The sequence below is a fragment of the Terrapene carolina genome, unplaced genomic scaffold (genome assembly GCF_002925995.2).
Source record: "Terrapene carolina triunguis isolate 2854851 unplaced genomic scaffold, T_m_triunguis-2.0 Scaffold193, whole genome shotgun sequence".
Taxonomy (NCBI): Eukaryota; Metazoa; Chordata; order Testudines; family Emydidae; genus Terrapene; species Terrapene triunguis.
This window is the reverse complement of record NW_020664544.1, coordinates 9,450,921-9,464,582: the sequence shown is the minus strand read 5'-3', so window position 1 is coordinate 9,464,582 and position 13,662 is coordinate 9,450,921. Positions and strand designations below refer to the sequence as shown.

Here is a 13,662-nt window from a genome sequence, read left to right as displayed (position 1 = left end):
GTCTGGACTTTTTTCTTCAACAGCAAATATATAATATTTTAACAAAACAAGCATATGTCCCTCGCGTCTCACATTTATCTCCAGACTTCTTCTCCTTGTCCAGCTCTATTCCGCCCCCAACAATCTTCTATTCGTTGAACTTTTTGAAGCTTTGCACTTTTAGAGAGAGGTAAGGGATTGACTGTGTACACAAATTTGCAGAGGGACAATAGAGTTGAGGTCTGTTATTTCTCACCTCTTATATTATTTATTTAAAAACATTTTTGCTATTAACAAGCATGTTACCTCTGGGGAGACATATCCACAGTTTGAGAACTGCAAAACTAAGCATCTCTGATGGTATCTTCTAGACTGAGCACTGAGTCCCATTGGGTAGATAGAAAGATTAACCTAAATAATCTATACAGAAGCCTGTGGAACCCCATAAGATTGGGTCCCTAATCCATGAACTATTGGAACTCATTTACAAAACATGTAATGTTTAAAAAAAAGAATAGATTGTCTCATACTGTAGAATTAGACTTTATAATCCCTATTCCATGATGAGATATCTTTGAGCTAGAATGTACCTTAATTAAAACTATCTTTAAAAAAAAGGCTTTTGAGGGGGGAAAAAAAATCTATCAAAAAAATCCGATTTAAAAAAAAAAAAAAAAAAAAAAATCAATGATTTTTATCCAGCCTGCCTGGGTAGCAGGATAGACCGGAGTGCCCAAGGGGACTGTCTGTGACTGCATGGTTAGGCTGTGATAGGACTTGAGGAGTTCACACTTGTTACTTGGTTGGTGAAATCTAAGGAGGGAACTCTCAACCAATTTGAGGTTTGTGCCCTGCTTCTTGACAGCCTGCCCTGAGGTTGGCCGTCACGCTCATGAGCTACTCCAGACGCTCCGCCTCCACAACCCTGTTGACAATCAATGGGAGTCGTAGAAGCCCCAGTGGAGATCAGGTTATTTTTAATCTAGGGGTCTAAAAAAGACGGATCTAGGTGCTGAGTTTTAGGCAGCCAAGTTTGAAAACGTTGGCCCTGAGCTCTAGAAATGTACTCGCTGGTGTCACTTTAAGCTGCCGCCGTTCTGCATTTTTCAGGCAAGTCTGCAAACAAGACCCGGGGTCTATTTGCCCAATTGAAAGGCAAACTGTCCCTGCTCTGTACTGCGTGAGGCCTGTTGGTGATGCCAAGCTCCTCCCAAAGACACCCCCACCCCATGCAATTCTGTAGTCACAAGCCCGGCCGTCTCAGCTCCTCCACTCCCAGACATGAATTTAATGCCTGCGTCCTGGAGCCCTCAAACAGAAGGAGAAAAAAATCCAAACGCTGCCGATAAAGACGCCCTGAAGCTCTTGCCTACAAAACTAAATCCATGAAGAGCTGAACAGGGCCTGAAACGGACAGTGACCTGAGCGCGAACTTCGCGGCAATGCTCTCTGCAGGGAGTCCAGCGGGTTGGCATACCAGATTCACTGGAGCACAAATTCATACCAGCTCTGCTCCTCGGCAGGGAACACAGAGGGGACAGAATGAGCATCACTAAACCTCTCCCAGCAGAGAACATGCCCTTTTTTCAGGGACGCCGAAGGAGCAGGAAAGGTGGGTGTCAGGTGACTGCAGGGAATGAGCAACATATTCCAACACTGCAAACATTTCCACCGGATCCCTCTTTACAGGGCCTGGTACAGTACACCCATGTCGGACACTGGGGTTTGTTGTTACAGCGGCTCTTTTGGGGATGGGTCAGACGTTTCTGAGTGTTAACGGAATACATTAAAAAAAGGCTTTAAGCAGAACCGTGCACAATCTTTGTGCACAAAGCACTAACATCAAGCAGTCCTGCAGCAGAAATGTCCGACATCAGAGCGTATTCAGTACCGGTAGTTCCTTAGGAGCACTGCAGTACCAGTTCCATAATGGTGCTGCAGGAGCTAAAACCAAATTAGCAGCACCATATACACGACTACTGCAGTCAAGGGGGGAAAATATTTTAGTTAGTGCTGAGAAATGTGGATTATTAATCACGTTTATTACGACAGCATCTAAGGACCAACCAAGAACAGGGCCCCGTTATTCTAGCAGACAGGCCCTCCCCTGAAGAGCTCTCTGTACAAATGCTTGTGGCAGCTGTGCGTTGCTGACCTCGCCTGGTGTGGGACAAGCACTCTGCTGGCTGGGAATGGCCGGGAGGGGATGGGGGACATGGGAAGGAAACAGAGTCTCAGTGGCTGGGGGAGGCAGGAGAGGTGAGGCGGAAAGATGCTGTTGCTGGGGCAGGCCGTGTGGCTGCTGGGGGGTAGAAAGAGAACAAGGGCTTCTAGGGCAGATTTACAAATCAAAGCTAAGAGAGGTGGCAGAGCACCAGACTGGGACTCTGGAGACGTGGGTTTTATTCCTGGCTCTGACACTGACCTGACCTGGGACCTTGGATGAGTCCCTGCACCCTTCAGTGCCGCTGTTTCCTCTCCGAACCTTGTCTCTCTGGCCTTTAGACTGTAAGCACTTTGGGGCAGGGACCGTCTCTTATGTTATGTTTGTCCAGCACCAAGCGCAATTGGGCCCCTGTATCGTGTGTGTGGGGGGGTGGTCTCTAGGCATTACTATATTAACAACAACAAATGGGCAGATTTAGACCAATCGAGTCAATGTCCAGGTACCTGTTGCTGCTTGCATATTAGTGGGGCTGGTGCTTTGCAGCCATGTTAGTATCACCTCCCATTCCAGGAGGGAAGCTAGAACTGCCTGGCTGCCTTGTCCAAAAGCTTCTCTCTCTCCCCAGCTGAAGCAGGTCCACTAAAAGACATGGCATCACCCCCCCTTGTCTCTCTAAAGCCTTCTCCAACTGCAGAAGGAGAAACCTGAACTTCACACGGTTCACAGCCCTGTTACAACACCGTCACAGCTGGGTCAGCACAGCCCCTCCAGGGAACTGCATGGAATTACAGGACAAAGGCAGGTGTAAGCCCAGGAGTCTGATGCTCCTTAACCTGCAAGTGCTCTACGGGGAGCATCCTCCAATTGCGGTGACAGTTGATCACATATTCAGTTGCATCTATGTGAACATCCAGTCATCCAGATGTTTGCACCTGCGGTTAACTGAAATGAGCATACAGTCGTCCATATGAAGCACCTGTCTGGACTTTTGTACAAACAGCGGATTCTTTAAATAGCCGGTTGATCGATGCATTCCACCTCCACTAAATGCAGGGGCGAAGATCTGGCAGATGACACCTCCACAGCTTGTCTTGTCTCACAAATGTTCTGTCCATGGTAATATTTAGCACTTACACGGTGCTCTTTGTTTTCAAAGCACTTTGCAAACTTTAATTAACATCCCCTATGGATAGGTGATTATCCCTTCAAATAGATAGGGAAACTGAGGCTGAGCGGTTACATGACTGGCATTTCCATCTTTGGGCCCAGTCAGCAAAGCGCTCTGAGCCCTGGACTAGATCTCAGGACACCCCAGTTCTATTCCCGGCTCTGCCAATGGCTGACCTTGGGCAAGTCACGGCACGGCTCTGTGCCTCAGTTTCCCCCTCTGCAATATAACGATACTGTTTTCAAACCCGACACTTACACTTGGGTCCTGTCAGATCCACATTGGGTTGCAAGGTTCTGCCAGGGGTGTTTCATTGGTACAATATACCGATACAGCTACGCTGGTAAAGCACTACTCTTATGGACGCAGCCTAGGGCTAACATTTTCAAGAGTACCTAAGGCCCAGATTTTTAAGGCTATTTAGGCATTGCTCTGCTCAGTATTGCAAGGCCGAAGTGACTCAGGCCACATCTACACTAGCAATGCTTTGCTGGCGTAGCTGAACCACACTATACCGACAAAGCACTCCTAACACGGACCAGGCGACGCTGGCAAGCTGGGCTTCTGGCGGTACAGTAAAACTGCCCCCCTCGCTGTGCTAGTCTAGCTGCATCTACACTAGCGGCTTCTGACGACACAGTCTGTCGGCCAAGGATTTCCGCTGGAAGAGCTGTGCCGGCAGAAGTCTCTTGAGCAGACATCGCCTTAGTTGGCGAAGTTCCATTTCCAGAAGTGAATTAGGCCCGGAGGAGCCCAAGTCCCACCGACTTACAATGACACTCAGGCTCCTAAAGCACTTTACCTGAGGTGACTTTTCCCTCAGGCAACGATTCAATTAGACTCTCTTTTGGGTTTGGGGCACTCAGTAAAGAAATGGGATTAATGTTTCCTTGGCAGGCCTTTCTAGGTACCCGCCGCTGTAGTCTCTAGACACTAAGTAATTAAAAGACATAAATCCTGTCCCGAAGGGGCACACACTATACCCTCCATTCGTTAATTACAACATAATTACTTATGAATAGCCGGTAACATTCATTTATCAGGAGCCGTATTTCGCAAGAGGAATAGCTAGTCACGCTGCCATTTTAAGCTCCTCCCGATGCCGCCCTTCTCATACCAACACGGCACGAGGTGGAGTTTTGGATCCAAGAGCTCCTCCTGCAAAGGCAGCAGCTTCCCCCACGGATGGAGGCAATAGGGAGCAGCACGCCATCTCTCCCAGCAGTAGAGAACTCTGCCTCATGCCCACAATGAGATCACTACAGCCCGATCTAGCAGCGTCTTGTCCAGGACAGGACTGATGGGATGACACTTTGTAAACACCTAGCACAATGTCTGTGACTGGGCCTCCTGGGCCCTGCCACCATACAAAGAAAGAAGAATGAGACTGGACGCTGCTGGTAGTTGGAGTTGGCCAGAACCACAAGGATCTCGGACTGCAGCTGCCCAAGCTAACAAGTAACTCATGGATTTATTACAATGGAGTTCTAGGCTGCATGGATACAACAAGGGAATCTTGTAGGGGAGGGGTTCTTGAACTTCATTGCACCGCGACGCCCTTCTGACAACAAAAATTATTATGCGACCCCAGGAGCGGGGACTGAAGCCTGAGCCCTGAAGAAGTGAGGTTTTTACCCACGAAAGCTTATGCCCAAATAAATCTGTTAGTCTTTAAGGTGCCACCAGACTCCTTATCATTCATGGTGTTACCTCTACTTGGGAGTTGGACTGTTAGATCACTTCTGGTTCAAAGCCAGCTTGAGGAACGTAAAATATTATTTATAGCTAAGTCCTACAAAAACAGAAGCAATTTAAAAAAGTTTTTAAACAGCAAGTCAGTTTAAAACGACGTTATTTAAATTTTGTGAGCTGTTTGCAACTTCATTATGCTGGAGCACTGGTTGCAACGGCATAGTTAATTTGGAGTGGAAATTTCAGTTTAACCGAAGTTTAAAGACATTTTATTATTGTTGTAAAAATCTTATAAAAATGATAAACCCTCTGCCGAAAACCCTAACCATAGAGTGTAAACTTTGAGTAGGATTCAGTTTTTTCATGATGAAAAATAGGTTGATAAAACTAGAACAAAGAGTTCCAAAATCACCCCTTTTTGAAATTTTTACTGGAAAGTCTTGGGGGTTTTTTGGCCTCTTTTGCAAGACATTTGAAATGCTCTATTCCGCGCTCTATGCCACATATTGCTCCTCATGTGCAGATTAATACAATAGTAGCTTGGCACGTTCCCCTTTATAACTGGGGGGAGAGGGAGGGAAATGCACCCAGATGAGCCCACTGCATTAGCAGTGGCGCCATAAAACATCAGCTGGTGAGAAACGTAGGTTTTCTCTGATTCTCACACAGCTCTGGAAAGCTGCAGTCTAACACAAACCAAGCAGGTTTTTTTAGGCAGATTCACTTCCCAAGTGACTGGACCAGTCCGTGACGGCAGGACAAGCTGGCTCGTAGATACACCGGAGTCTGAAGTTGCCAGTAGAGAGACAGTTCAGTGCAGACGCAGTAAATTGTGCTTTCGAGTATCTGTTGGAGGTGGAAGTGAGAGCCTTGTGGAGGGTTGTCGTGTTGTTGACGGTGTTGTAGCCAATGGGAAAGTGGCAGGGAGTGCAGAAGACTTGTCCCAGAGTTAATTTCCCTGCTTTCAAGGTTTTGGGTGGGTAGGCTGTATTCTAATGCAACCTTAGCGATGAGGAAACAAAGGTTTTGTTAGATCTGAGAGTTCTAAGGGTGGTCATGTTTCAAGCCGCAACTATTTGAAAGTGTCACTTATGTTAAGAGAGTGGTGCTTCTGCAGGGTCGGTATTCCTTGGTTCTCTTCCGAGCTCAGACGCTGACTTTAGGGACGTCTGTTACAGGGTGTGATTGAGGCTCATGTAGCTATCTTGAAGCTTTGTTACAGGCTGTTAGGCTGTGCGTGTCTGCCAGGAATCCTGGATAATTACTCAGGCAGTAGTCTGTGCTCAAACCCATACTGCTGCGATACCCAGGCTAGCTCCGGTGTACGTCTACACAAGCTGCGATCACACCCCGTAACTGCGGTATAGATTTACTTGTTTGTGTGTGTGTTCTTGAGCAACTCACTTTCCCTCCATTATTTCCCCAATGGTCAAATGATCAAAACCATTTAGGATGGGATTAGGCGCGCCGTTCCCATTGAATCGAGCCCCTCCATCCTGCGGCCCCTTTGAAAATCACTGAAGCGTAGCGAAAAATGTACAACGTAGCCCCACCAACAAGGCATAAAAAGACCAAACCTCAAACATGACATGAACAATAAGGAAAAGAGAAGAAAAACTAACCCCGCGTATCATGAGTTGTTTGCTTTGCTTCCCAGAGTGCTTTCCATCAGGAGGGCCGAACTCGTGAGTCACATGGTGTGAGACCTTCCCCAAAGTACTGTGTGCGCACCAATATTTTTTTTTAAACAAGGCCCCAGATGTGCATAAAAGTGATGAATACCATTTTATTTCCCCGCATAGCTATATTTTTTTCAGACTTGAACGAATTGGCTAAAGAAGACGTAGACCTGGGCTGTACTTACAGTGGTGGAGAGCTAGTTTAAAATCCATTGTTATAAGGCAACCTAGCATCCTTTTAACGGGCCAGTTGAGTTGTTGGGGCCAGTTCGTGAACTCAGAGCAATCGGTGCAAGCTCAGGTTTTAATGACGCTTTAATTTCCCTGTTAAAGAAATTCCTTTTTGCCAGGATCTTTGTATCTTTACTAATACCTAAAACTCACCTGCTGACATCCCGTGAAGCTTAATTACTGTTTTTCAAGCACTTGGAGATCCTTCCATGCAAGTCGGTGGGGAAAATGCACCTCCTCATTATCCTGTTAGGCGGCAGAGGCTAAGGAATAAACAGCCGTCACCCCAAGACGTGAGCGCCCTGAAAAGCAGTGTGATACGTTATGCCAGAGCAGTCCAGCTGTTGTTACTGTGTGTGTTACAGTATTCCCCGGAGGGCATGCTCAGAGCAAGGCCCTATTGTGTTAGGTGCTGTACAACGCAGCAGGGGAATTGACCGGCTCTGGTAATTGTAGTCCAGGCTGGTATCACAGCAGAGGCTGCTCACGTTCACATCAGGGCCTAATCCTTTCTCACTGGCTTTATTCTCTTTGTCTTCCAGATTCCAAGGTGTTTCTGATTTACAACAGCAGGCTGCAGGGCTGCTTGGAGACCAAGGACACCCTGGTGAAGGTCTCTAAACCCTGCAATGTCAGCGCCCCAGCCCAGCAGTGGAAATGGGTCTCCCGGAACCGACTCTTCAACCTCGGGACCATGCAGTGCCTCGGGGTCTCCTGGCAGGGCATCAACTCCACCGCGGCGATGCAGTCCCTGGCCACCTACGAGTGCGACCGCGAGTCCGTCAACATGAGGTGGAGCTGCCGGAGCTTAGGGGAGCATCTCTCTCAGTATCTGAATGCCAAGGCAGGGAACCTCTCCCTGGCTCCTGCCGAGAGAGGAGATCAGGCACGCGGCGGGCAGTGGAGCGTCTACACCACCCATGAAGATTTGTGCTCCAGCCCCTACTCTGGTAATGCCTGGGGAGGGCTCTGTGGGTCTACGTTGTCCCCATGATCTCTGGTTGTTTCCCTATTGTGCTGTGGTCATAGTAGAGCCCAGAGGCTCCTACTGAGATCAGGGTGCTGTTGTGGTAGGTGCCGTAGAGGTCTCAGAGTCAGCAAGAATTCAGCCATGTGCCTATTATTACTGTTTGAAATGAGGTCTTCAGTCTTATCATCATCATCATTTATTATTTATTTATTTATTTTATTTATTTGTTAACCGAAGTTGAAGGAAACAGCCCTTGCCTCAAACAGCTAACAGCACAAGGCCCCGATCCTGCATTGATATCTGCTAGGGCCTGATCCGGTTCCCATTGAAGTCAGTGGAGAGAGACTCATTGACTTCCTAGATTTTTAGGGCCAAAAGGGAGGATTATGATTTATTAGGGGGATTATTCATTTGTATTGTGGTAGCCCCTAGGAGCCCAGTCATGGAGTAGGACCCCATTGTGCCAGGCGCTGTATATCCTGCATCAAGTCTGTCTTGTAGCCAGCACAAATGGGAATTGGATTGGGCCCTTAGCTCGCACCCCTTGTGCGATTCTATCGGCTTGAATCGACTCCACAAGGGTCTGTCCCATTACAGGATAGGGGCCAAGGAGCCCGGCTGCCTGGGAAATCCCCAGGGGGAAGAATGTATAAGGGTTTCCAAAATCATTTTTCTTTCCTCCCATAAATATGGTAAACGTTTATACTAATGGGCATGATTGGCTCCCAGGGAGCTGTGCACTATACGAATGAACAGTCTGGACCAAGGCTGCAGGGGCGTTGAAATGCAAGTAGCTGAATGGTCCATAGAACTTTGCAACTTTTCTTCCTAGGATCTCAAAGCACCAGCAAACAGGACGATGACGATGTTATTTAAAGCACCGTCCTGCTGAGACCCTTGGAAACAAATCGAAGCCTGCAGTGAAAACCTGATTAAGCCCCAGCTTCTAAAGCTATGTCTACACTAGCGACCTTACAGCTGCACCACTGGAAGGTCTCCCGGTGTAACTTACGTTGGTCGGGGGGGTGTTTTTTTCACACCCCTGGCTGACAAAAGTTTTACCGACAAAAGTGCTAGTGTGGACACAGTCGAAGGGCCCGATTCTCCGCTGCCCTTCATCTTGGGTCATTCCTTATGCCGGTGGGGAGTGGGTGTGAATCAGCAGCAGCTTTGCACCCGGCGCAGAGCAATGGCGAGTCGGGCCTCAGGGGTTCCGAAAGCTCAAACAAACAAAGCAGGAAGATCTGGGCTGGGGTTGGTAGGGGCAGAATAATAAATCTAGGGCTGGCAGAGTCCGTTCTGTAGAGCTTCCGTGGGGAGAAGGGGCTGAGACCGAGTTCAGTGCTGCACCCAGTGGTCCCACTGTCCGAAGTGCTGCACCCAGTGGTCCCACGATGGTGGGCTCGGGGACTGCATTTTCCCTCGGCAGCCCTCTGTCCCCCAGGAAGGGAGGCCGAGCTAGGGGGAGGATTCTCTCACTCTTTCTCTCTGCAGAAATTTACACCATCCAAGGCAATTCCCACGGGAAGCCCTGCACCATCCCCTTCAAGTACGACAACCAATGGTTCCACGACTGCACCAGCACGGGCCGGGAGGATGGGCATCTGTGGTGCGCCACCACGCAGGATTATGGCAAAGATGAACGATGGGGCTTCTGTCCCATTAAGAGTGAGTGGCGATTGGCCCGTCCAGAAGCTTAGCAACAAGAGGCGGGGGGGGGCTACGATCATCAATAACTGGCCTGGTACCAGGTGGGGGTGGCTCTTCGGGTGATGCCAGCCTGGCATTGCAGAGGGAAGGGTTGTGTCAGGGATGCCAGCCTGGCACTGGTGAGGGGGTGGGGGCTGCAGCTGTGTGGGGGATACCAGCCTGGCACTGGTGAGGGGGTGGGGGATACAGCTGTGTGGGGGATGCCAGCCTGGCACTGGTGAGGGGGTGGGGGATACAGCTGTGTGGGGGATGCCAGCCTGGCACTGGTGAGGGGGTGGGGGATACAGCTGGATTCTGCAACCCTTCCTCAGCCCGACTGGCCCCGAACTCCGTGAGTCCTGAGGCAGTCAGAGGGACGCCTGGCAGAGCAAGGTGCCCAGTGTGGGGCACAGGGTTAATCATGCTTTGTAACCCTGGCTCGGAGAAGGGGGTAATGGCCAGTTGTCTGCCTGCTACGGTGCATGCATTTGCCATGGTCTCGCACCTGGCCAGAGCCAGAGGCCGCCCCAGCCCTTTGGGTCTGCAGTGGTGCCATTGTGGTGTCCCTGAAAGAAAATTGCAGCCTCTGTAATGAGAAGGAAACCTAACGGGAGCTGCACTTCGGGTCATTAGAGGCACGTGCCCGCCTGCCGCTGGCTCTCCGGGGAGCTCTGCGCACGAGTCAGAGTTAACCCCCGGCTCTCCCTGCCCCACTTCCCATCAATCCCCACAGGCAACGACTGCGAGACCTTCTGGGACAAGGATCACCTGACCAACAGCTGCTACCAGTTCAACTTCCAGTCCACCCTGTCCTGGCGGGAGGCGTGGAGCAGCTGTGAGCAGCAGGGGGCCAACCTGCTGAGCATCACCGAGATCCACGAGCAGACCTACATCAACGGTGAGTCTGCCCTGCCCCGCCGGGGCCGGCCCGGGAACGGAAGGGGTGCTTGGAATGGGGGGCCCTGGTTCAGGCTCCTCGGAGGGGATGTGGAGGTACCGGTTAGTGCCGGCACTTGGCCTCCAGCGCTCCTTGTAGGCGAGCTTCGCCCCTGGGAGAGGCCGCGTTCGCCTCAGCGAGGGCATCCCCAGCAAACGCCAGGGTTGGCTGGACGGGGGCGGCCGTAGGGCTCTCCTCTGCGCTGGCTGCCGGGCCGCTCAGCGGTGACGTCCCTGGCCTGTCAGCACCCTCTCCTGGAACACGTCCTCATGCGCTCACCGTAGCGTCGCTGTGCACGTTCGCCTACAGCTTGCTGCACAACGATGCATGGCGCTGTAAGGCAAATCAGCTCATTGTCTGCAGGGCTGGAGTAGATTTTTCTGGGTTCTCGCTGCTCTGAGTGGGGTGGTGTCCCCCAGGCCGAGCAGGTGCTGGCTGGGTGTGGGTGCCGTAGAGCGGGGTGGGAGTGGTGTGCTGGACTCGGATGCTTTGGGAAGCCTGAATGGAAGATGCTTTATAAACCTGCCATTGAGCTGTTGGCTAGCGCTGCCCTGGGCTCTTCAGCTCTTCTCTGAAGTCTTCCATAGAGCACTAACATGGGCGGCGAGTGAACGCACTGTTGGGGGCAGCTAGCCCTCGCCCCTCTGTCTGAGGTGAGGTCCCGCCCTGCCCCTTCCGCCCTCCCTCCCCCACCAGAGCTCAGAGTGCACCCCTCCCGTGGCTACTGTCCTCCCCCACCCCACCCCCCGTGCACCTCCAGCCCTGGCGCGCCAGGCGGACATCATGGACCCAGCGCCAGACAGATGGGCGGCACGGCATGGCCCCAGCGCCCCCAGTCCCAGGCCTTGTGCACCTCCGCCTGCCTGCCCTAGCCTCTCGGCCACAGAAGCGCGGGAAGGGAACTGGAAGCAGGCAGGAGGGGATCTGGGGGCAGAGCGTGGGCAGGGCCACACCAGGCTGTTTGGGGAGGCACAGCCTTCCCCTGCCTATGCTACCATCGCCCATGCTCACTAACCTCAATATTAACCCCCTTCCGAGAGTGAGTGGGTGGGTCCTTGCAAGGGGGACCCTTTAGCGACCTGTGGGTGTGGCAGGACGCGGCTGTAGCCTGGAACTTGGCAGAGAGCAGTTTGTGCAGCTGGAGAACCTGCCAAGGTGGCTATACCCGTTTGCCTAACGAGGTGTGTGGCGGCCTCTAGAGGTACGTGGGTGTTTAGCAAACCACGTCAAGGTGAGGCCGGGCAGGTTCCCTGGAGGGTCTGCGTGACCCAGCGAGACGGGATTTAGGGATATGCCCCGTTATCCTCCTGGAGTGACTCAGACACCCTGTGAGCGGCTTCTGCCTGCAGCTGTGCGCGTGTCCCTCCTGCTGCAGTCCGTGTGGGGGAGGCGATGCGCACACAGCCAGTGGCAGGCTGCAGCCGTGCAGCTAACGCGTGGGCCGCAGCTGTTGTATTTCCTACGCGGGCGGGCGGCTACGTGGAAGAGGCCGTTGGCGTCGTCAGCGCTCCGAGCAGGGAAGAAGCGCGAGTGATGTTTTTAGTGACCAGTTCTGGATTGGCCGCCTGGTGAGTGGCAGAAGAGAGGGACCTTGGGCAGTAGCGGGAGGGCCGGTTTCACCCACACAGTCTTCAGGCTGACCGAGGAGTTCGGTCTCTTTGTCGTCTCTGCTGCCCGCCGATGAGCGGGGCAAGTGGCCCCGGATGCAGTGGCAGTTTGTATGCCGTGGACCCGGGGCTGGAAGGAGCCGTGTTTGGAAGTTGATGCTGGGGGCCCTGTTGTGTCTGCTAGACTAGAGTTGCTTTACTTGTGAGGCCTTCCCAGAACAGGAGGTGTCTGATGCTGGCGTCCTCTCTCTGTCCCAGGGCTGCTGACAGGATACAGCTCCACCCTCTGGATCGGGCTCAATGACTTGGACATGAACGGGGGCTGGCAGTGGTCCGACAACTCGCCCCTGAAGTACCTCAACTGGGAGAGCGGTAAGTCTGGCCGAGGGGTAAAGGATGATGCAGATGGGGAGCAGCATCCTGCAGTGGGGTGAGGTCCTGGCAAACTCACAGCAGGAGGGAGACAAAGGCAGATGTAGACGCTGTCCATGGGTAGCACGGCAGAAGCGGGAGGGTCCTAGAGATCCTCTGTTGTTGTGTTGTGGCAAATCCCAGAGTCCTGCCCCAGAAGGCTGAGGAGAGATGGTCCAGGCTGCTGCAGGGTTTAACAGGCAGGCTCATTTGCTGGCGCATATGTGGCAGCAGCACTTTGCCGTCTGTGGAATTACATCACTTCTCTCTGCTCTACGTGATGCATGGGGACTGAGTGGAAATGGGGACATCGGGGCCATGCCAGGCACCGGGTCTCAGGGCTGCCGGATGCCAGGGAACCAAGTGCCTGGGCCCGGAGCTGCCATGGAATTGTGTGCCACTGGACACCAGAGAAGTCTGGGCCATGTGCTGTGGTGAGACTCCATGGAACTCCATGCCACATGAAACCTGATGCTGGAGGTGAACTCCAGCAATAATTCCTGGGGTGAAATCCTGGCTCCGTTGACTTCTAATCTAATCTGGGACCACAAATACTAAGATGCTTTAATTGTAATGCTGTGGTTATTGCATGGCCGGGCAGAGTTAAGGCTGCTCGGGTGCCTTAACTGTATTTCCATCTCTCACTGTGTTTGGATTTCTCTGAAACATAACGTTCACTCTGGATTTCCTGGGCTCACAAGGCTTGGTTTGGGGATAATTCCAGCATCCCTGTAATGATCTTTACCCCTAAGTTACTGATACAAACTCTCAGCCTAAACTCCATCTTGATGTCACTTTTTGCCATGGAATATAAAATAACGAATGGTCCTGTATAATAGAGGCCAACTGTCTGCTCCTGGTTACCGCATTCCATGAGACAGGCCCTCGGGGGCATGCAATTAATTTTAAAGGCAACATCTTAGTCGCTCCTTGCTTTTCTCTGCCTGTATTTAGCCTGTGGCAATTGCTGTGGCAGGATATTATTGGGGGAGGTAGTTTAGGGGGCTGGATTTTCAATACTGACTTCAAAGGTAGTTGTGGATGCTCCGCACTTCAGAAAATCAGCCCCTAGTAAGTTTTAGGGAATGAGACTAGCACCTGCCAGGACTCTAGCTGAGGTTTTAGAGGCCCC

General features: G+C 51.7%; 1 protein-coding gene across 1 annotated transcript in view; it reads left to right on the top strand.

The window, feature by feature from the left end:
- MRC2 (mannose receptor C type 2) overlaps positions 1-13,662 on the top strand; it is an 86,508-nt gene that overhangs the window by 23,625 nt on the left and 49,221 nt on the right. The window contains exons 2-5 of the mRNA XM_026654701.2: positions 7,459-7,866; positions 9,381-9,554; positions 10,309-10,473; positions 12,378-12,491. Of these exons, the coding sequence (XP_026510486.1) occupies positions 7,459-7,866; positions 9,381-9,554; positions 10,309-10,473; positions 12,378-12,491 (861 nt within the window). The remainder of the gene's footprint in view (positions 1-7,458; positions 7,867-9,380; positions 9,555-10,308; positions 10,474-12,377; positions 12,492-13,662) is intronic.